This window comes from Macrobrachium rosenbergii, chromosome 16 (genome assembly GCF_040412425.1).
Source record: "Macrobrachium rosenbergii isolate ZJJX-2024 chromosome 16, ASM4041242v1, whole genome shotgun sequence".
NCBI classification, from domain to species: Eukaryota; Metazoa; Arthropoda; class Malacostraca; order Decapoda; family Palaemonidae; genus Macrobrachium; species Macrobrachium rosenbergii.
In genome coordinates this window covers 13,528,613-13,551,225 of record NC_089756.1, presented here as the reverse complement: position 1 = coordinate 13,551,225, position 22,613 = coordinate 13,528,613, and the positions used below count along the sequence as shown (strand labels likewise).

The following is a 22,613-nucleotide window of genomic DNA, read 5'->3' as shown; positions in this document are numbered from 1 at the left end:
TTCTTAAGTTACGCCGTTGGTGCGTTGAGTAGGGGCCGCTGCTTGAACTGCCCCCCAAAACAGGTTTAAATTACATTTTGGAGTACATCAATCAAACCTGTGATAAAAGTTTCGTTTTGGCACTGTGATTACAGATGTGCCATTCTTAAATGGCGCAATTGGTGCAAAACGCATTTAAGAAGGGCCCAAAGGGGGCGCTACTGTCACATTTAAATCGCAATTTGAGCATATCAATGAACTTTGTGGAAATATACCTTAGAGCTTCCTGATGAAGGATCAGTAATTCTAAAGTGTCAAATTTGGTGCAAAACCCATTTAAGAACGACCTAAAGAGGGTGCTATTTTTTGCACATTTAAAACACATCTTACGTACATTAATGGTGCCAAACCCATTTAAGAATGGCCTAAAGAGGGTGTTTTTATTAGCACATTGAAAAGGCCTATATTCACTTTCTTTAGGCCCATATATTCACTCATGTCATCTCCTCCACATGTGCCACACCACTCTATTGTGAGCTCTTCTGTTTATCTTATCACTACTGTTGTTTTACTGAATTTATAAGGGATACAGTTTTAGAATGACAGTACTAATTATGCCTTTTCTTTTCAGGTGCTCGTGATTATGATAATTAGAGTTACATAATACCCGTATAGTGGCAACTTTGCTTTGTATGGAAGTTAGCCTGTTAAGAAGGGTCTAAACTGATAAGTTTATATTATTGCCTTGGGGAGCGTAATAGAACACACATTTGATAATATTTTGTAATTAAGTTTAAATTTTTATAACCTACTTTTATATTGAGATCTTTTGTGAGTTTATGGGGTTATTTCAAGACTTGAGGGTTTGAGATCTTTGGAGTGTCTCCAAATTGAGAGCCGAGTGTGTTCTACACGTTGCTGGATTATTACGTGAAATGAAATTAAAATTTCTTTCTTGAGCTGTTTATTTTCACATGAAAATTAGTTTTTGATGTAGCTATATAGAACGTGTTCTAGCTTAGAAGAAAGCCCTTTTTATTTCAGATATTATGGAGTTATCTGATCCTGCCAGCAAGGTTGTTCCTGGCTCCTGGCATGACAGGTATTGTATTCTCCATGCTGGGAAGCCCTCGGAGAAGAAACAACGTTGTGATGTTTTACCCTTCCATGAGAAGAACTGGAGTACTGTGCAAGCCACAGCTGAGAAGAGGCTTGCAAAGCCCCAATTTCAGAAATCTGTTTGTTATGACTTGGTTATCAGCTTGCCCGAGGGCCCAGAAGAGAATGATGGTTATCATGTATCCTGCTACCAGAAATTCACAGCCATTACATCCACAACATCAGCTCCTGGAGATAGACCATCTGACGCTAGTGACAGGAATTTGGTGCATTTACTTTCCAATGCAAGGGTAGATAAATTACTACAAGAGGTTCATCCCCAGGATTGCACACACCATGGCCCCCCTGACGGAGATCCTGAAGGGCCAGCCAAAATCCTTAGTGTGGGGACCCAGCCAGCAGCAGGCCTTCTCCCAGACGAAGGCTGTCCTTGCTGAAGCAACTGCCTTGGCCCACCAGGGCCCCAGCGCTCCCCTCCAACTGACGACGGACGCCAGTAACGTCACCTGCAGAGCCGTCCTGGAGCAGATCGTCGACGGCGCCCCCCAGCCCATCGCCTTCTTCAGCAAAAAGTTCAACCCCGCAGAGGCCCGCTACAGCACCTTCGACAGGGAACTCTGCGCAGTGTACCAGGCGGTCCGACACTTCAAGTTCCTCCTGGAGGGTACTCCCTTCACGATCTACACGGACCACCAGCCACTGGTCCACGCCTTCACCAAGCAGGGGAACGCATGGTCTTGCAGGCAGCAGCGACACCTCACGGCCATCGCGGAGTTCACCTGTTCAATCAAATACCTCCCCGGCAGGAAGAGCCCTCTCCAGAATTGAGCTCAACGCGGTGCAGCTCGGGATCAACTACGAGGACCTCACCAGGGAACAGGCCGCCGACCCGGAGACTCCAGCCTACCGCACCGCCATCACATCCCTGAAGTGGAGAGGCGTGGCCCTCGCCTCCGGGGAACCAAAACTCCTCTGCGACGTCAGCACCGGCCAGCCTCACCCCCTGGTGTCCGCCACCCGCCGCCGCCAGGTATTCGACGTCATCCACGGGCTGTCCCACCCCTCCGGCAGGGCGACGGCCAAGCTGCTGACAGAGAAGTTCGTCTGGCACAGAATGTGGAAGGACGCGAGGACTTGGGCGAGACAGTGTCTTCGGTGCCAAACCAGCAAGATAGGTCGTCACACCGAGTCTGGGGTAGGCGAGTTTCCACAGAGGTTCGGCCACATACACATCGACGTCGTCGGCCCTCTTCCCCCGTCAGGCAAGGCCAGATACCTCCTGGCGATGGTCGACCGCTCAACCAGGTGGCCCAAAACAACGCCTATGCAGAAAGCCACCACCAGTGCATGCGCTGAGGCCCTCCTCTCCAGCTGGATCAGCCAGTTCGGCGTCCCGGACCACATAACCACCGACAGGGGCCCTGCCTTCCTGTCCATGTTGTGGTCTGCCCTGGCCCGCTGCACCACTGAGGATTGGAAATACCAGCTGCCATGGATCCTCCTCGAGCTGAGAACCGCCCCCAGAGCCAACGGCAACCTGTCTGCAGAGGAGAAAATCTACGGGGAGCCCCTCGTAGTCCCGGGCGAACTGGTAACAGAGGACCGCCACAACCCATCAGTCCAGAGGCTTCGCGACATAGTCGGCAAGTTCACCCCCTGTAAGCGGACATACACCGACAGGTCAGTCGCCTTCACGCCTCCCGGCTTGTCCTACACCACCCACGTCTTCGTCAGGGATGATGCCGTCCGGCCACCATTGACCAGGCCCTGCAGGGGGCCCTTCCGCATCCTGGAGAGGAGCAACAAGGCTCTCCGTCTCGTCCTTCATGGAAAAGACAACTGGGTGTCAATCGACTGCATCAAGCCCGCCCTCCTGGAGGAGGAAACAGACGTCACCGCATTGCACCCTCCGCCTGAGCAGTCGTCTGCGCAGCCGAGCCGCCGCAGAAGGAGGTCACGAGGCCACCCCCGGAACCATCCGCCCACACCCGCAGCCAGCCGCTCCCACGCACAGCGCAACTCCCCGCTCACTTCACGTAGCCGCGGCACTCTTCGACACCCCAGTAGATACGTGGATTAATCAGACGTTACCCACGTCGTGGGTGGGGGGGGGACAGTATTTGTAAAGTCCCCGCTAAGTGGGTCTTCTATGATGGCGACCCGTTTTCTATGCCGCTCCTAGGATAACAGGTCATGCAGGATCAGCCATACCCAATCATTTAAACTGATCTATGTAAATATTTACTTATTACTAGCTTGTATAGCATACGTTTCTTTTGCTCATGTATCAGAATGTCGTCAACTTCATTATTGTCCACTTTTGCAACTCAGAGTGTATTTATTCATTATATTTATTGTTAAATGTTATTGACCTCAGGTCACCCTGGCTCTCATTGTATTCCTCGGCGTGACGTCAGTCCGCTGCTATATAAACTGCCTGTGCCCTCAATAAATCAGCAGTAACTTTCTCATGCTCGTTTCTTTAGCACCTCTTAAAAGAGTAATGGCAATGAGCTCTACCGTTTCTAACACAACGAGAAGCTCTTCAGAGGTTCACAGCCACATGTATGGAGCTGAGGATAGAGCAAACACTAGACTGAATGAGTGGAGGTATGAGAAGTTCATGAAGACATATGGACCAAGGGGAAATGGAAAACACCTGCTAGCCAACTGGAAGGGCATAGATGCAAGTGGACTACCACCTTGCGAAGACGAGCTCAATCCTCACTTTAAGCGTGCCTCCTTTGTTGCTAACATGTGGACAAGAGCAGATCATACTAATATAGAGTAGCAACCCTCTGAAGAAAATGGCTGGCAGATGGTTGATGGCCATTACAAACCGGTTTGGTTTGAAGGGGAGCAACTCCCTGAATGCCTTGTCCCAGAGACAGAGGACTTGGAAGCATTGAACAATGATGAGGACGACATGGACATTGCATCTTCAGATGAAGATGGGTGTTGTGATGAGGATAAGGATTATAATTAGCTATACCAGTAAATGCTAGTTGAACTCATGATTATAAGTATATATTTACATATCTTTTTCCTAATAGAGAGAGGGAGAGATCTGTGTGTGTGTGATTCATCATTGATGTTTCATCTTATAAACTTTAGCAATAGATTTATAGCAAATGTAATACATGTATGTGTATACTAATTAATATGAGTATGTCTATCAAAAGGCAGTTTTGGTTTCAAAGAGCATAATCACTTGCAAATAGACATGTTAGTGCCCGGTCATCCCCTGTAGCAGCATATTAGATAGCAACAATATTTTACCACAATATATACTACTACTACTACTTTGCAAAAGGAGTGGAACATTAGATTTAAAAAACTAATAATTCATGAGTTAGATACGTTAGATATTATATTATAATATCCGGGTAAATACCATAAATGTATATCAAATTGTAAACAGTATTGGCACGTATTATATCTCACTCTTCACCAATGCACCTTTTCTTGTATGAATAAATACTTATATATATAAATTTGTAGTTCCTTTGTTCTTCTATATCAGATAAAAAAATATTCCCACGAAGTTTTATTCATGGTATATAAAGAGGTCATGGACCTAGAATATATATTTTAATCCGCCATGTGCTAATATAGCACTCTCTTTAGGCTTTTCTTAAATGGGTTTTGCACCAGATTCGACACTTCAGACCTGCTGATCCTTTATCAGGAAGGTCAAAAGGATATTTCTACAAAGTTTCATTAATGTACGTAAGATGTGTTTTAAATGTGCTTAAAAATAGCGCCCTCTTTACGTCGTTCATAAATGGATTTTACACCAAATTTGACACTTAGGAATTACTGATCCTTCATCAGGAAGCTCTAAGGTGTATTTCCATAAAGTTTCATTGATGTGCTCAAATTGCGATTTAAATGTGACAGTAGCGCCCCCTTTGGGCCCTTCTTAAATGCGTTTTGCACCAATTGCGCCGTTTAAGAATGGCACATCTATAATCACAGTGCCAAAACGAAACTTTTATCACAGGTTTTATTGATGTACTACAAAATGTAATTTAACCTGTTTTGGGGTGGCAGTTCAAGCAGCGGCCCCTACTCAACGCACCAGCGGCATAACTTAAGAATGACCATTCGGAGGTCCCCATCACACCAGCTGATGACTTTAGCTATCAAACCTTTTGTACTCGAGATGTAATACAAACCTCTCTGAGCTCCCGGACTACACTTTTTGAGGTTAGGCCTTGTGTATACGTGTATATATGTGTATAAATATATATATATATATATATATATATATATATATATATATATATATATATATATATATATATATAATTATACTATATATATGTATGTATGTATATTATGAATATATACGAGATAGTTGTGTTATAGAGCATCCTAAGAAACTTTCTTTTTCACGTGGTGCACTGTAGGCATTGCTTAGGGTTCTTTGTAGCGTCCCTTCGCCCCTAGCTGCAACCAAGTCTGTAGATCTTGGCTGCAACCTCTTTCATTCCGTATACTTTACCTCCATTCATACTCTCTTTCTTCGATCAGGCTCTCCACCCTCTCTAACAATTATTTCATAGTACAGCTGCGAGGTTTTCCTCTTGTTACACCTTTCAAGCCTTCTGCCAGTTTCCCTTTCAGAGCTAAGTGACCTTATAGGTCCCAGCGCTTGGCCTTTGGCGTAAATTCTATATTCCAGTTCCAATTCTAAGAAATTTTCTTAACCCGATTCACGAGCCGAAAGAGTTGTTATTTTTAAAATAAGCTAGGCATGTGTTAGTCTTGTCTTTCTCATAAGAACACCTCGTCGTTTTACTCATACACTGTTAGTGCTGGGGGGAAATGTTATCTTTTACAGAATAAACGCGAACACTTCCTCTCTGTGTCACCGATGCTGCTTTCAGAAGTTAAAGAAACTTCGTTCCAAAATACTGCTTCAGAATTTGGTTAGCACATCGAGCCAGTCACTTTATGAGAAGAGGCATTTCATTGAATAAGTAAATATATAATATATATATATATATATATATATATATATATATATATATATATATACATACACATATATATATGTATGATATATATACAAATATATATATATATATATATATATATATATATATATATATATATATATATATATATTACTTGCTTTCATTCTACCTTTCTTATATTACATATTTGTGTTAAAGACTTTCCTTCTGTGTCAAACTATGGAATTCTCTTCCTACTTCTGTCTCTTCTGACACAGCCTGATTTATATCTTCATCGGCGTTCAGACTCATATTCTTCCTTTTGTCTTTTTTCTCGTTTCCCTTGGACATGAGCTAGAAAAGGACATCAAACTGCCAGCCCCATTGGTCTTTGCTCATAAAATGCAATGATGTGGTAATAAAAATACGGTATTCTGAGAGGTATATTTATTATTAAACATGCTCATTTTTCAGACTGGTATAATTAATTTTTAGAGATGCTTGTGTACATTCGAGAATTTTCTTAACAAGTATAGTTGTTTGCCCTCTTCGAGTTCCATTGTATTTCAGCTTACATTTAACAAGATCAAAATACAATGTGCTCCATTGACCTTAACAGTATCGTCTTTATTTTCTCTCATTAGGCTGCATCTCACCTAGCCTACGCTTAAAATTATGAAGAAGAAAAACGCGAACTCCTGTCGGAGTTCTCAAAAAGAACTTTCACGAGAAAACTACCTAAAGGCATAACTTAAACGTTTGCAGTTCTAAAGTTCATCTTGATACCTAAATTAATCATGCCACCTGAGCAGCCTTGGGTGCTGAAGAGGCAACATTATTACTGAGTGACAGATAAAGAGAGACAGAGAGCGACCGTCAGTGGGAAAAGATAATAAAAGAGCTAGATATCAGAATGACCATTGATCGACTGCTGAAAGCCTTGCTACTCACAACTTTCCCTTTTCCCCGAAAAGTTGCCAGAAACAACAGCCTTATGCAGAAGATTTGGGCGCACGATTGAGGCAGGGAACGGCACCTTGTGAAAGAAGGCAGGTCGCCCTCGTCCTAAAATGTTTCCTCGTCAGATACTCCAAGTCTGCTCAAGCTATACTTTACTTCAAGAGACAAAAGACTGAGGATGTGGGCTAAAAAGAAATTAGTCAACGAAAATAAAAGGGGGCGGGGAGGCGAAGGGGAAAGTAAAATTAAAATTAATAAAGGAGACAAATGTTGAAAGGATGATGCTTATGACACCCACCCTGCAGTTTGAATGAAACTTTTTTTTTTATCTAATGAGACTCATTCTTCTTCATGTTTCATGACATTGTTGCCACTCTTTGCTGCCATAGAGTAGAATCTGGAGACTGAGGAGTAATGGCGGGTGGGTGTTTTGTTACGATGTGGTAGGGTCTTTTACAACTTTTTCTTATGTCATCTATTCTTCTTAATGCTTCAAAATCTAAGCAGTTTTTTCCGTTTTACCTTTTGTGTTATCTTTAATCCTCGTTATTTTTGAGCCGTTTATCAAGAGTTTCATTGTAAAGACCAGTATTTTTATGTACTCTTAATTCATAAAAATCTAGCCTATCTTGTTTCCCAATTTGATTTATTCATTGTCTATATTATTGAGCAGTTTATTAAGAGTTGTGTTACAAAGATCATTATTTTATATACTCTCTTAATTTGTAAAAATCTAACCTATCCTGTTTTTCTTTTGCTTTGATCGTTTTCTTCATTCTTCCGTATCTCTGAGCGGCCTACTCTGAGTCGTATTACGAAGAACAGCATTTCGTTCGAATATTCATCTACATTGCCGATAACTCTTGTAAGAATGAATACCAGACGCGGACTGATTGAGAAGTATCACCCTCAAGCGCACTTCTGGCTCTTTCTCTTTCCAGCCTAAGAGAAAGAGGCAAAGAATTGTTTTAAGGTTAAATACTCTCTTCATTACCGCTAGAGATAATAGGGGTCACCTTTTTCTAATCGATTTTTTAAGTTTTTAATGGTATTCGCGTGTCAAGAGAACTTCACAGTAAGAATCAGACGAAAGGAGGGAAAAACAAAAGAATGCTGCCTTGGGATGTCTTCGACATTACTTGCAAGATTGATCAGAGCAATATCCATAAGAAGATTCTGGTCAGGTCTTTGCTAGCGATGCTTCAGTGCAGAACTGCTTTGTCGTTCCATAATAGACAATGCCTACACGATTCCAGAAAAAGTGTATAATTTTAATAATTATCATTTTTTGTTGTAAAAGTACCCTCCATCATCAGATGATCTCCCAAGCTTTTATATTCTACCTTTTGTTTTTTTAATCATAGTGAAGTGAGTTTAGACGGCAGAGAGGAGCTTCATCTTCTTATCGTTGATTTCTTTGAACTGCTTGAAAATATTTTCCAGGGACGCCACGTCCGGTACGTTAGCCCCTGGAATGGCGATGATGGTCTGTGTGAGGTTGTCAGTCACCTTCTGCAGCTCGGACCAGGTTTCGACCAGTTCCGTTATCTGTGGGGAGAGGCGTCGGAACGTAGTTCAGATTATCCTGTTTAAATAAATGAAATCTAAGGCAAAAGATCGAGTCATGGTTGGCAACTATTAAGGATGGTTATTTCTAATATTCCCTACATCGGAGAAACTTCTTTCTTCGAAAAAATCGTGAAGAATTTGTTAACCGATGCGCGTAATCTAAGCATTTTTGGTTATTTTATGGAGACTGGAAATTTATAATGTTCACCGCTTTAGACAAACCTCGTCCTTCGAAGAAAGGAACCTTGGATTTGGTGTAAAAAAAAATTCGAATGACATAAGACTATTTTATCATGAATGAAAATTTCCGTTGCTTAACACTTTGGATGAACTTTTTTTTTATTCTTGAAAAACGAATAGGGTTGAAAACACTTTTTTTCAGCCAAGGAAGAAAATTTAGAAATTTGAGAAGTTTTCGCTGTTTTCTTTTCCCAGCTGTGACGCACCTTGGTAACACGTTCGCCGGCTGTCTTCTTCACAATGTCCCATCGCCCGTTCAGGGTCTCGACCTCGTTGTCGGCCTTCGTCTGTTTCTCCATCTTCGACCTGGATTCGGCAGCAGCGTCCAGCTTGCTCTTGTTTTCCTGGCATTTGGTCTCGAAATCCTGTCGGTGAGCCAGACATCAGGATGTTAAGAGAGTTAAGAGACACTGTGCGGTTGCTTTTGACAGTTTTAGCAGAAAGATTTTTTTTGTGGTCAATAATTAATTATTCTGTTAGGGAGACTTAATTAACTTAAGAATCTTTGAGGCTCTGTTTAGAAAATCAGTATTAACTGACGGATACATAAGTTCCTAGGTAAAACAAATTAATCACCACACTATTTCGTTAAAATAACTTCAACCGGCATTCTTTCGAAAAACATTGACGCTTCACTTATTCAAGATTTCCATGGACGTTTTCTTTTCCTCATGCGCACAAAATGAATTTCAATTTTTGTTTTTTAAACTTTGTAAGGCCCCTTTGTTTCATATCGTTCACCAACTTTCTAGCATCCTTGACATAACAACGAGTTTCATTACTCTTCCAATAGATTGCCTACTACCAAATGTAATTTGCATTGCACTGTGAGTAGACTATATATATATATATATATATATATATATATATATATATATATATATATATATATATATGTATGTATGTATATATATCCACCAGGTGCATTGTCCCCCTTAAGAGGTGGCACCAGAAGGGGGCAGAGCCTTCCGGTTCTCAGCAAACCTTTAGGGAGTGTGGCTGCTAACTTTACGCCGTTTTGACTTCAGCTGATATTGGTACCTTTCACAGCTTGGTCAATTGCTGGGCGGCAGGCCGGGAATTGAATTACGGACGTTGGCCGTACGTACATACTGTACATACATACATACAGACAGACAGATATGCATACATACAAAGGGGGAAAGAGTAAGAGAGGGGGAGGCAAAACTGAGGCAAGTGAAAATATATATGAAAACATAAACATTTAGAAAATAAATATAAAAGTGTAGTAGAGACTGAATCAAACATTTTTGTCAAAGCATAATCGGTTTCTCTGAACATTTTTTAAGGATAACAGGAAAGTTGGATACTGTAAATAGATGGAATAGCGTTGTGTTAATGTTCTTATTTCTGTTTGTGTTATAAAGTATAGTAGATTACCGAAAAATCTCTAAGTTCTCCTATGGCTCGTCCTAATGATTTGTGCGACAGCTACAGGTCTGGAAAAAGGACAGGAACAACCATTCGAGTCCTATAATTAGGCTACCAAGTTGCGCACGCACACCATAAGCAGCAGTGTTTATGGTGTGTCCGTTCATTCACACGTACCTTCACATTCGTCAGGAGGGCAACGGCGTCGTCGAGCTTCTCTGGCTTGACGAGGGCCGTCTTGGCAACGGTCTCTGCTTCTTCCATCCAGGGCTTGAAGTTCTTGACGCCGTAGAGGTATTCGGCGAAGTACTTCTGGTCCTGCGTGATGGAACCCGCTTCGATTTCCACCTTCTCGTGGAGTTCGTTGATGGTCTCCTTGATGGTGTAGAATTCCTTCATGTGGGCGAGGGCCGTCTCGTTGGTCTGGCCTTCTTCCTCTGGGGATAGAGATCGAAGATCAGTCAGTTTTTGCCCATAGAAAATGAGGTCTTTTTTGTTGTGGGAATATGTTAACTTGTCTGGCTCTTATATTCTGACAAAGGGCAGTTTTTGTTGACTAAGTAACCGTCTATCATACCAAGCCCGTCCCTTCCACGGTAGAAAGTTGCTAAGTAACTTGTGTTTGTAAAGGATAAAAATGTCGTTAAATGAATACAGGGGCGATAAATTCTCACTGAAACTGGCATAAAAGGGACAAATAAAAAAAAAGAAGTATAGGTAAAATAGGAAGGCGATACGAAAGTATTGTTATAGCCTAATAGTTACATCTAGTCAGCAGAATCCTTGCTAGGGAGCCTGTGCCGGACAGACTTGTCTTGTATGAATAGGACCCTAATTGTAATATGACAGTATCGGCAGATGAAATTACCTCATATATAAGATTTTGGTATATTTTGTGTACTTTTGTAAAATCTTACTTTACGTTCGTGACATCATTGTTCCTCGTTTTATTACGCTTAGTGACTTTTTAAATGTCTCATTATTACGGAAGAAATTCCTAACACAATTACGATTTCCTAAGCTTGTGCCTATGCAAATACCAGCTTAACATTTTTTGTGCTTTTCTATACGCATTTTTAAAATAATGTTTATTACTGATGTGTTCAGAAAGATGAACTGTGATAGTTCCTATATGCCATAATTAATCAACACTCAGAAATACAAGCTATCATGTATTTAGCTGCTTAACAATAGTAGGGTAAGAACGAAATCATTATATCCTGAAAACCCTATCATACTTTGTATTCCACCCTGTAAGTGAACACTTGAGCAGCAGTACCGATATGAACTCTTGAGTATAAGCCCTGTATCACTAAGAAATAAAAAAAAAAATACCTGCTCTTTCGGGATACCTGAGAAACAGGAGCCCTTGTAGACACAAAAACCAGCTTAATTGTCTAAAGCAATTAGAATACTTAACAGCATCTTGACACTTACCTTGTGTTTCGTAAGGGAAATTCAAAATCTTTTAAAGGTGGTTATTCGGACTTTTATTTTCAACGGAAAATGGGTAAATCAAATCAGAATTACGACACGGGAAATTTAAAGCCAGGGATTATAACTGCTCGCGATCTCGTCCTTTTCTTACCTTCACCTGTTGTTGTTGGTGATGTTGTTGTTGTTGGTTATGATGAGTTGTGTCGAGTCCGGAATCGTCATGCAAGGGAGGAAGATGGCATAATACATGAATGAGACATCCATTAAAGCGAAATAAAAAGGAAACTGAAAACAATCTTGCACAGGTGCATTTTAAAAAAAGCATAGAAATAATAAAGATAAGTAAAATAAAAATCTAGTGATAAAAAAAATAATATAATCATGAATTATTAAGTATAAAAGGAAGTAGTGATTAATATGTGAAAATATTACGTACAAAAATAAAATTTGGTTAACAAAAAAATTATAGCAGTTCAGGTAAGGTAGTTTATTGCAGCATATCCGGGTAAATTCAAATAGGACAAAAATAAATTATATAAAAGGTACCATTAGTTCACACCTGTGCGACAAATACCATGGGAAGGCATTTGTCGCCAGGTCATTAAAAAGGCGTAAAATAAAAAGAAATACAGTTTAAAGTGAGACATATCATACAAAATAATAAAAATGAAAGCAAAACATTGATGATAAATGAGCCCTATTAGTCTCATAGGTCAATCCAGGTGGATCGTCATCCACCAGCAGAATGGGACATCGTGCAAGATTCATCAAAAGTCGTCTTAATGTTCATCAAAGAAGTGCTGATCGAAGTCTCTTGTAATCATCGTGTGTCAGTCTCCTATGAGTTCCAAGAGGCCTTCTTCATCATTTTCAATTTTCTTCTCCGACTTTTTATTTTTATTCTTTTTCTCTCTGACCACGTAGATAAAATGTTTTGACGCCTTAGTTGATATGATGCGTTAAGACAAACTGGTCAAATAAGTTTAGAGTACACTGGATTATTCCGTTCATATGAACAATAGACCATTGATTGTTGGCTGTTATTTTGGGGAGTTAAAATTAATCTCTTTGAATTATTAATTGCGACAAACTTCAATATTTTAATCTCTTAACACTCGAATGACTTTTTGGCCTATCTTTGCCCTGGAAATTTACATTACTTCATCAACAAAAATGAGACGACTTCAGCAAATCGAAAGATTTCAAATGACACTTTTCATAGCTTAAGAACTCAAGCTTATTTTGACACATAAATGGTAAGGTAGAATTTTAATAAAGTTAGCATCATGAGAACTGGCCAGCAAGGTCCTCCTTGCTTAAGGCCTCGTTTAATCATGAGAGAAAGTAAAGGAAACTCTGAGATTCAATGACGATCAATTCAGTAATAATAATAATAATAATAATAATAATAATAATAATAATAATAATGATAATAATAATAATAACAAAAATAATAGTAATATAATAATAATAATAATAAGTAACTTTTATAGAGTTTCACTCTTTACCATAGAAGTCCTCCCTTTTGGAACCCATAACTTACCCTCCACGGCTGTGTTTTTCATTCAATCGTCAATCATGGGTAGTGATGGGATGTGCAGGTGACGAAGAAAGAATAAAAAAAAAGAAAAGTTGAAAGGTAAACAAAAAAGGCTGATTATACGTAAAAATAAAGAAAATAAAAAAAACAATTATTGGTAATTTATGTATGCTATGGAAAGTAAAATATTGGATAGAAGACCCTGTGACGTAATAAGGCATGTGGTGCGTAAACAAAAAATGGTCTTGTGATGTTAAGCCAAAAGAAAATGTAAGGAATTAGGACTTTAATTTTTTAATATTTTCATTATAGTAAACCCTTCTTGTTCCAAGAAGTCAGAATCTGTTCTCCTCATGATTGACTTGGTACTCAGTTAATCTAAAATATAAGATATTGCGAGCTATTTGAAACGACTGTTTTATTATTGTTATCATTAACATTATGATTTCATCTTGTGCTTTCTTTACTTCTTGCGCTGATTCTGAACTGTTCCTGCATTATCCCCGGTGCAGTATGTTTTTGTTCTGACTGCGTGAAAACTGCTGAAATTCTTCATAAGTCGATTTGCGGACCCTTTCATGTAATTTTTCTCGTTCAGATAGGATCCAAGACCGTTGAATTAACTTGAAGCAAAGCGTACGTTGTTATGAGTTTGAAAAAATGTCTCGTTTTTCCGGACTTGGCAGGTAAGGCCATATTCATTTCCTTATTAAGTTTCCAGTAATTTTTTTTTTTTTATATATTTTCTTGACAGTGGTATTAACACCATTCTTAACTGTATATAATTCGGTGTACTGTAGTATCTTATATTTTTCCAGCAGTGAAAGCGTATAAAAGGAGAAACTATGAAATAGATTTTTTTCGATATATAACGACTGTCAAAAGATGCCTTTTTCACAGTACTCAATATTACTTTGTCCATAGCATGCATAAAAATTCTATATCATCTAAGAAAAATATTTTAGCAGTAACATAAATAAGTTTCATTTAAGAAGGAAAATCATTAGATTTATGCATAAGCAAAAAAAATAGTTATGATTGGCATTTGGGCTCTATTGGCTACGAAAAATATTCATGGTAGACATTTTAAAGTTAGGATTGAATAATGCATAAAATAAAAGAAAAATAACAGGAAAATCATACTTATGTTTAAAATGGGTTGTTGGGTTAATTTTTAAGGTGGTCGTGTTTCTCACTAAAAACACTAAGATTATAAATGTTGATTAAATCAAGTGGCATAAAAATTGCGGAGGCAATGAATAACTTGCATGAGGATGGCATGGTGAACGAATGTAAAAACCTCTTAAACAGAATTATTATGGAAAGGCGTTTTTAGCTTTTAGAAATCAGGATCTCTGTCGGGAGGATAAGTGAAGGTTTTGTGAGAAGATATGGACATGCAATAAAAAAAAAAAAGTGCAGTTGACGCCATGCAGAGTACCTGCACATTGAAACAAGTCAGCCTCACTGAACCCACCTTTAAACGTCGATAGCTGGTTAATAAAGGTAAATTTAGATTTGAATCCTACTAATGCTGTCTGTTTATTTGAGTGTGTTCTCGCGGTCTCACTCTATTCTCGTTTTGAAACGAATTGTATTTACTTTGGCTTTAGAGTAGCATTATGCACATGTGATTTACGAATTAGTTAATTCGTCTCGAAAAGCTAGAGATATAAAATTCATCAAACAAATTCATTGAATACATATGATAACAGTGCTGGTACTGTTTATAAAGTTTGCGAAGACTTGCACAAAAAATGAAGTTGATTTTTGTGATATGAGTTTTTAACATGATTCATAAAGATTTTTGATGACTGTTATGTAATTATTTCGTAATCTCGTTTAGCCAAAATCTAGAAAACGATACTTCCAATAATATGCAATAGTACCTCAGTTATTCTTCTCATTTCTCACTCAAAATCAGCATTTGTCAAGGTTCTTGAATGAATCATTTCAGCAATTTAAAAAACCTGTTATTTTACTAGTTCCAACTTGAATCATAAAATCGAGTGATGTAGTGATAATCTAATTAGCTTATTCAGGAAGAGGACTGTCCTAACTAGAGTATCTTGGGGGAATGCGAGATGTCCACCTGTGTGTTCTATGATCTAGGAGAATCAAGCTCTAGAAAGAAAGAAATTATTCACTATGGATCCTCATCCACTTACCCGGGACTGAAGTTGGCAAGAAATTGCATGAAGTTTCAGAGCGGCATCAGGGAATAGATGAAAATGAAAATAAAAAAAGGATAAATATTAAACCAACAAACGAAAAATGTCGAGAAACTTAGGATACTTAGAATGTCCAAGAGAAATCATGATAATAAAACTTAAAAGGTAAATTGGCGAAGAAAAGTTAAACCTTCATGCAAGAACGATATTAATAGAAAGGAAATGAAAATAGTTTAATTCAGCTGCTTTTGTTACTGACATATATTTCAAATTTTTTTGCATGATTATTTATTTAGTCTGAGAAGCAAAATAAATGAAAAGTTTGGGCCAAATAATAATATTAGATAAAGAAACCCTTCACCAATGAGGGTCCATAATTGTAATTTATTGCAACAAATAAAAAAGTGGAAAGGAAATAAAACAAGAGACGAAAATGGAATAAAAAAAAGGTATGTAAACGTAAAAGTGCATAACTAAACTTGTAGAAGGGAAGGGTGATACACAAAGACATGTCAAACAGAATGATGACGCAACACACGTGTAATCAGACAGAATTCCTGATGATTCCACAACCAAAGGTTTTTTCTCTCTCTCTCTTCAGCGTTCCAAGTTTTTATTCACGACCATAATTGCAGTGCAATTAAAATCTGTAAATATCTATCGATGCGATCTGCCATGCTTGCGTATGTAAAGTATTTTTCCCATATAATCTTGATTCTCATATTCCTGCCGATGTCATGCTTGAACTGAATCTCAATTTGCTTGATCACTCAAGTGGTTACAGTCTTATTTTTGCTATTATATTCTCCCCGTAGGAGGGTTGTGCCGTCATGGCACCTCATTTGGTGTTCTGTAGGCATTACTTAAGGTTCTTTGCAGCGTCTCTTCGGCGATAGCTGCAACCTCTTTCATTCATTTTACTGTTCTTTCGTTCATATTTCTTTCTTCCATCTTACTTTCCTCAACCCTCTCTTAACAATTGTTTCATAGTGTAGTGCAGGGTTTTCCTCCTATTACGCCTTTCAAACACCCCCCTAACTCAATTTTCCTTTTAGCGCTGAATGACCTCAGGTTCCAGCGCATGGCCTTTGGCGTAAATCTTATATTCCAATTTATTATGTTCTGTTTTAGAAAATTTACAAAGTAATCTATTAAACGGGGTTTACTTCATGCGGGTTTATCAAAAGGAATTGTTATTTGTCATTTCTGCCATTGATGTAGAATTTTGAATTTTCAGGATCAATGTATTTCCTGAATTGGTTATGTGAGTTTTTGGAGACTTTTCTTTTCCCTTTGCAAATTGTATCTTTAATGCCCGATTCTATTCCGATTGGTTCTGTATTAGCTCTAACGTTTTCGCCAGTTTCCCCGGCACTTATTTTCAATATTGTCGGCTTTTTGCACTTTGCTTTCATTTTAATAAACGTCTTTTTTCTAAAAAAAATTTTCATTACAACATTATTAATTATTAATTCCATTCTTTCTGTGAGGTACCCGACTTAAGTCAAAACTGATTTTTCCACAGCTTAACAAAGATGGATGGACCATCCATCTCTGTCAATCTGTGGAAAAATCAGTTTTGACTTAAGTCGAATACCTCACAGAAAGAATGGAATTATGTGATGTTATCTTTCGATTCAGTCAGTATTCTCCCAGTCTTCTTAGAGAATACAATGGCTTGTTCAGGCTATTTTTCGGCTGTAGTTCTTAATGAGTGTAAATGTCAAGCGTGTTGTGATCTTTAATAATATATGTGTGTGTGTGTATATATACATATGTATATATATATATATATATATATATATATATATATATATATATATATATATAATATATATATACTGTATATATATATATATATATATATATATATATATAATATATATATACTGTATATATATATATATATATATATATATATATATATATATATATATATATATATATATATATATATATATATATATATATATATATATGTTTGTGTGTGTGTGTGAGTGTGGATGTAACCAACAGGAAAGGTAGATTTACACAATACAGACAGACAGACGGACAGACACACTGACGAATAACATTGGTGCTTTTCATAAATCCATGAACTTATTCTTACCATCCAGAAGGTCATGACATTCAGCTTCCAGCGGCTCCAAGAGAGGCAGTCTCTCGTTTACCTGACAGATGACTTAGATACTTAATTATTAGGAACCAGGTGATTCTATGACCTGGTTTAGCAATGACCTGTACTCTTACAATGACATTTCTCGACGACTTAGATTAGTGAGTAAATATCTTGTTTGAAGTTTATTGCGATCTCTCCAAATCTTGTTAATTGTAGAGCAGGGAATTGTTAAGGAATGAAAAGAATCAAGCTATATCTTGAGAAAGCGAAAACAAAGATAACTAGCCTTCGGGGTGAATATTAAGTTTATAAAGTAATAACCTTAATATGAGTTAAATAAAGATGTGAGACAAACACAAACGAAAATAAGTAAATAAAGAAACACTTCGTGTAAAAAAACTCAAGAGAAGGCGAATGATATTGTAAAATGAGGGAACCAGTGGGTGTCCTTGTTATTTTTTGCTTTTGGTCTAGGATAGGCTACAATATTAAATGGCTTTAGTTACATATTTAGGACAAAGTTCAAGTGATCTCTGCTTTCAGAAAAACAATAGCTATTTGGGCGAGACTACGTATCAAAAGTAACTGCTGTATTTTTTTTTATAAAAAATATGTCCCTGAATATGGGACCTTCATTTTACTGGCATAAAAAAAAAAATGCTACTGGATGCTTGACTACGTTTGTGTATGTGATGATATTAGACAAAAAAATTCAAGAATATAATACAATAAACTTTTAGGAACTCTGAATAGGGAGAGCATGAGATATTGAACAAAGAAGTTTATAAAAGGTTCGCTGTAAATTACCCACATGTTTTGCAATTATATTAGTAATAATGTTTCAATAAAAATGTGAACGCTAAGACGAACAATATTGAAAAAATCTAATTTTTCTCATTCAAATGAATTTACTCTTCTTACTGAGCATGTATTTTTAGTCAAACTTACTATGTGGGTATATTCTGGATTTTGATACGTGTGTGTTCAAAGCGCTTTTTTAACACGCCCCTATCAGTTGTAATTCATTTATGAAATTTCATAGGGGAGTAAAGGGTAGTCATTAATGAAGATGCTATGAAACTGATTATTCGAGACCAAAAGTTTGGGAAAAGTATTTTGATATGTGTACGTGTCATTATTTTCCTTACCTGTCCCTGAAGGTCGAATATTTCCTTGACGCGATCCTCTGGCGACAGATCGGTCGACGTGGTGATGAAGTCGAGCTTCTCGCAGGCGGGCATCATCCAGGCCCTCAGCTCCGCCAGGGTGTTGACGAATTTGTGGAGCTTCCCGTTGAACTCGGTCAGCTCCACCAGCATCTTGTCGATCTTCTCGATAATGGTCCTCTTCTCGTCGATCTCCACGATCTCCTTCTCCATGAACTCCCTCTTGTCCTCGCCTGCAAGGGCAACGATCGTGGCGAAGCACCTCTTGATCACCTCGTAGATTTCCAGAGCGATCTTCTTCTGCTCCTCGGCCTTCTTCTTCTTCCTCTCGAGCCAGTCCGTGCCCTTCTTGGGGTCGTAGATCCTCTTGTAGGTCTTGAATTGGTCTTCCAGGCTGTCCAGAGGGGCGTAGATGGCCTGTCGTTGCTGCTCATACACGTCCCAGTCCTTGTAAGTGCCTAGCAATAGCAGAAGAAATGGAAAGTTATTGATTTGCAAAGACTGATGATACTGGCAGTCTAATGACAGTCTGCCTCCCAGACCCGCATGTCAGTGAAAGAGGATGCGAGAATATAAGTACAAAATAAATATCCCTGACCAGAGAGTACCGTTCTTGCCACAGACTCCTAAAACTATATCAAGCGTTCTTAAAATTACGCTGAATTATATCACATTTTAGCTTTTGGGAAAATCACAGTGATTGTCATTACAAAAGATTTTAAATTTACAAGTAGATATCACACCACCATATCTCTTATCCCACTGAAGAGGAATTACATTTCCCAGACCTAGTAGTTCAGTGTTGCTCTACCACCTCCAAGTTAGACAAAATAAAAAGAGCTCACTCACTGTTCAGCAAGTCGATACGTAGTTGGGCCTTCTCGTTCGTGTCCTTCCAGGTCTCTTCCAGTTTGGCAATTTCTCTTTCCAGGAAGGACGGGGCGTTTGGGTTGGCCTTCAGCTTGGCGCCTCGCTTCATCAGCTCGTTGTAAATCGGGGCTTGGTTCTCGATTGTCCTCAAGACCTGTAAATGTCTCATGAATCAGTAAACCCCATTACTTGGGGTTTTAATAAAGTAATGCTCGTTTACACACACTAATTGATACTTGAAATATGCACACATACACACACGTAAATAACATATATATATATATATGAATTATATATATACATATATATGTGTGTATATACAGTATGTATATGTATGTATGTATATATATATATATATATATATATATATATATATATATATATATATATATATATATATATATATATATATATATATATATATATATAGTATATATATATATATATATATATATATATATATATATATATATATATATATATATATATATATATATATATATATATATATATATATATATATATATATATATATATATATATATATATATATATATATATATATATATACTGTATATACACGCACATATATATGTATATATATAATTTTTTATATATATGTTATTTACGTGTGTGCATGTGTGCATATTTCAAGTATCAATTATAATTATATATATATTGTCATTTACGTCATATTATTTCTCGACATTATTCCACTTTACCAAAACAGTTACATAATTCATTTAGTTGCTCCAAATATTGCTTTAATTACTGAAGTTATTCTTTCCTTAATGTTACTCTATTTCTACAGAGTATTATTTTTCGGCCTTACATAGTTGGTATTCCCGCTGTTTTGTTGATAAGGAAGATACTTCTGTAACAAGTTTAACAGTAACGTTAATTCGACAATTTCTCTGTATACATAGTTAAAATGATTGCTACTGCTGCTGCTGTGCGTATCATTGTATGTGTACCTGAAGGTAGCTACTCAAATGCTTAAATTGGAAGCTCCTCGGTGAAAGGAAGTTTCATTTACTAATATAGATTTTTTGCCGATATTGAATTGATTTTGTTACTGAAAATTTTCCCTGGCAGCAGATTTTTTTCAGCGCTGAATTTAGTTTTTCTGTTGTGTCTATTTTTCTGATGCTAAAATTTTTTTTCGTAGATACTGAATTCATTTAATCTCAAGGCTGATTTTTTTTTTTTTTTTTTTTTTTTTACTGAATTAATAATTTTTTAGATGAGGATTTTCGTCTCTTGTTGACACTGAATTGATATTTTATTGATCTTAAAATGAATTTTGCCGATTCCTGATTTGGTCTTTTGACGATAATAAATTAATTATTGTTTTTCACTGAATTCGTGTTTTATAAAGTTAATTTTTTTCATAACGAACTAGTTTTTGTAGATTTTGAATTTCCCTTTTTTCCTTACTGACATTTTTTTATCCTTACAGAATTCAGTTATATGAATGGAGAATACATTGGGCAGCTTTGCCATAAACTTTTACAAGATCAGTTCTGCGTCGATGACCTTAGTCGTCGCGACGCCACATTCATGAATTCGTTAGGACTTACATCCTTTAGATATAAGTCCATTAGGATTGCTTTCACTTATACGTTCATTATAAAGGTGATTATAAACATAAGCACACGCACATAGATCCATATATGGTTACGTTCATTTATGTCTGCATGAGCTGTTAATAGCTTTCTTATTTCAGGAGTAAGTCTTTTGATTTCTAGGTTAACAGACTGGCTCACTTGCTGGGTTCCTAAACCTAGAAAAGTCATTTTTCACAGAAAGAAGTTCAAGGCAGACCCAGTGCGCTGAGTAAGGAAATAAATAAAATGTCACATTCCTCAGGTGAGGGGGAAAATAGGTATTTTATGACAGGGTTTTTTTTAACGAGTTTTCTGTTTGAAAAATTACGAAGAACAAGCAGGCAGTTTCATTGACACGATTCATCGAGACGAAAGAACGCAACTGTGGATGTTAATTGACGTTTTTTCATCGTTAAAGAAGCAGAAGATCATTCTGACCTTTAGTATTTACCCACCTTCTACTGCTTATCCCTCTACAGACACATCCATGTCATCCGTAAGACTTGTAGAATTCACATGACAGACCCATTTTTCCTCTTAGAAAATTGCAGAACAGCAGCAACAACACAACTACAGTCTGTCGACGACTCACCTTCTCCTGCTTGTCAATCTGCTCCTCACACATGTCCATGTTGTGAGGGTGAATCTCCTTCATGGAGAGATGCCTCTGCTCGTTCAGGACCTTCATGACGGGGTGTATGTCGTCGCCGAAGGCGTAACACTCCGAATAATGGTCCACTTTGCCTGCGAGAGGCCGAAAGCTTTGTGTAAAAAGTCACTGAGGAAACGTAGAGATTTTCTGTAATGGATGTGAAGCTGAGGTACAGAGAGAGAGATTTAGGGAAAGTGAATTAAAGGAAACAGGAGATAGAGGGAGAGTTAAACAAAGAAAAGTAAAGGAAAATGGAGAGAGGGAGGGATTTAGAGAGAGAGAGATGAAGGGAAAGTAAGTTAAAGGAAACTGGAGGTAAACAGAGGGAGAGTTCAAGGAAGAAAAGTAAAGGAAAAGGGAGAGAGGGAAGGATTTAGAGAGAGAGAGAGAGAGTTGAAGTTCATGCATGGACCAGAACATATAATAGAATTAAGTATGAATTCCTAGCTGGAACGTGCAATGCCTTTTGTTAAGGTTGTTTCAACATTACAGTCTTAAAAGAGTTAGTAATTGAAGTATTTAACCAAAAATATTGCATAGAAGTGAAAAAAGATAATTTGATAAATATATAGATAAACGCAGTCGCTGGCAAGGAGCATAAGTAACTGGCAATCGAAATTACAGAGAACCTCGAGAAAAGGAACAGAAACATGTTAAGATGCAATAATTAGCGAGAACCCAGAATCATGAAAGTTACTTAAACACTGATAAGTAATAAAATAAAAGAAAAGAATTGTATTAATATGCTGGAAATGCAGTATTAAGAGACAGAAACTATTTACAAATGATTTCCAGTACAGGACGTGCGACAGAGAACGAATAATGTTATTT

At 37.6% G+C, this 22,613-nt stretch overlaps 1 protein-coding gene across 2 annotated transcripts in view; it reads right to left on the bottom strand.

The window, feature by feature from the left end:
- Positions 1-6,491: 6,491 nt before the first annotated feature.
- Positions 6,492-22,613, bottom strand: part of LOC136847096 (muscle-specific protein 300 kDa-like) — a 56,513-nt gene continuing 40,391 nt past the window's right edge. Inside the window, exons 3-9 of one of the 2 annotated variants that reach the window (XM_067118404.1) lie at positions 21,723-21,874; positions 19,503-19,677; positions 18,636-19,111; positions 17,469-17,539; positions 10,398-10,657; positions 9,035-9,193; positions 6,492-8,567 (exon numbers count right to left, since the gene is read on the bottom strand). In XM_067118404.1, the coding sequence (XP_066974505.1) occupies positions 8,521-8,567; positions 9,035-9,193; positions 10,398-10,657; positions 17,469-17,539; positions 18,636-19,111; positions 19,503-19,677; positions 21,723-21,874 (1,340 nt within the window). In that variant the 3' untranslated portion in view covers positions 6,492-8,520. The remainder of the gene's footprint in view (positions 8,568-9,034; positions 9,194-10,397; positions 10,658-17,468; positions 17,540-18,635; positions 19,112-19,502; positions 19,678-21,722; positions 21,875-22,613) is intronic. The other variant, XM_067118402.1, reaches the window with a different exon arrangement.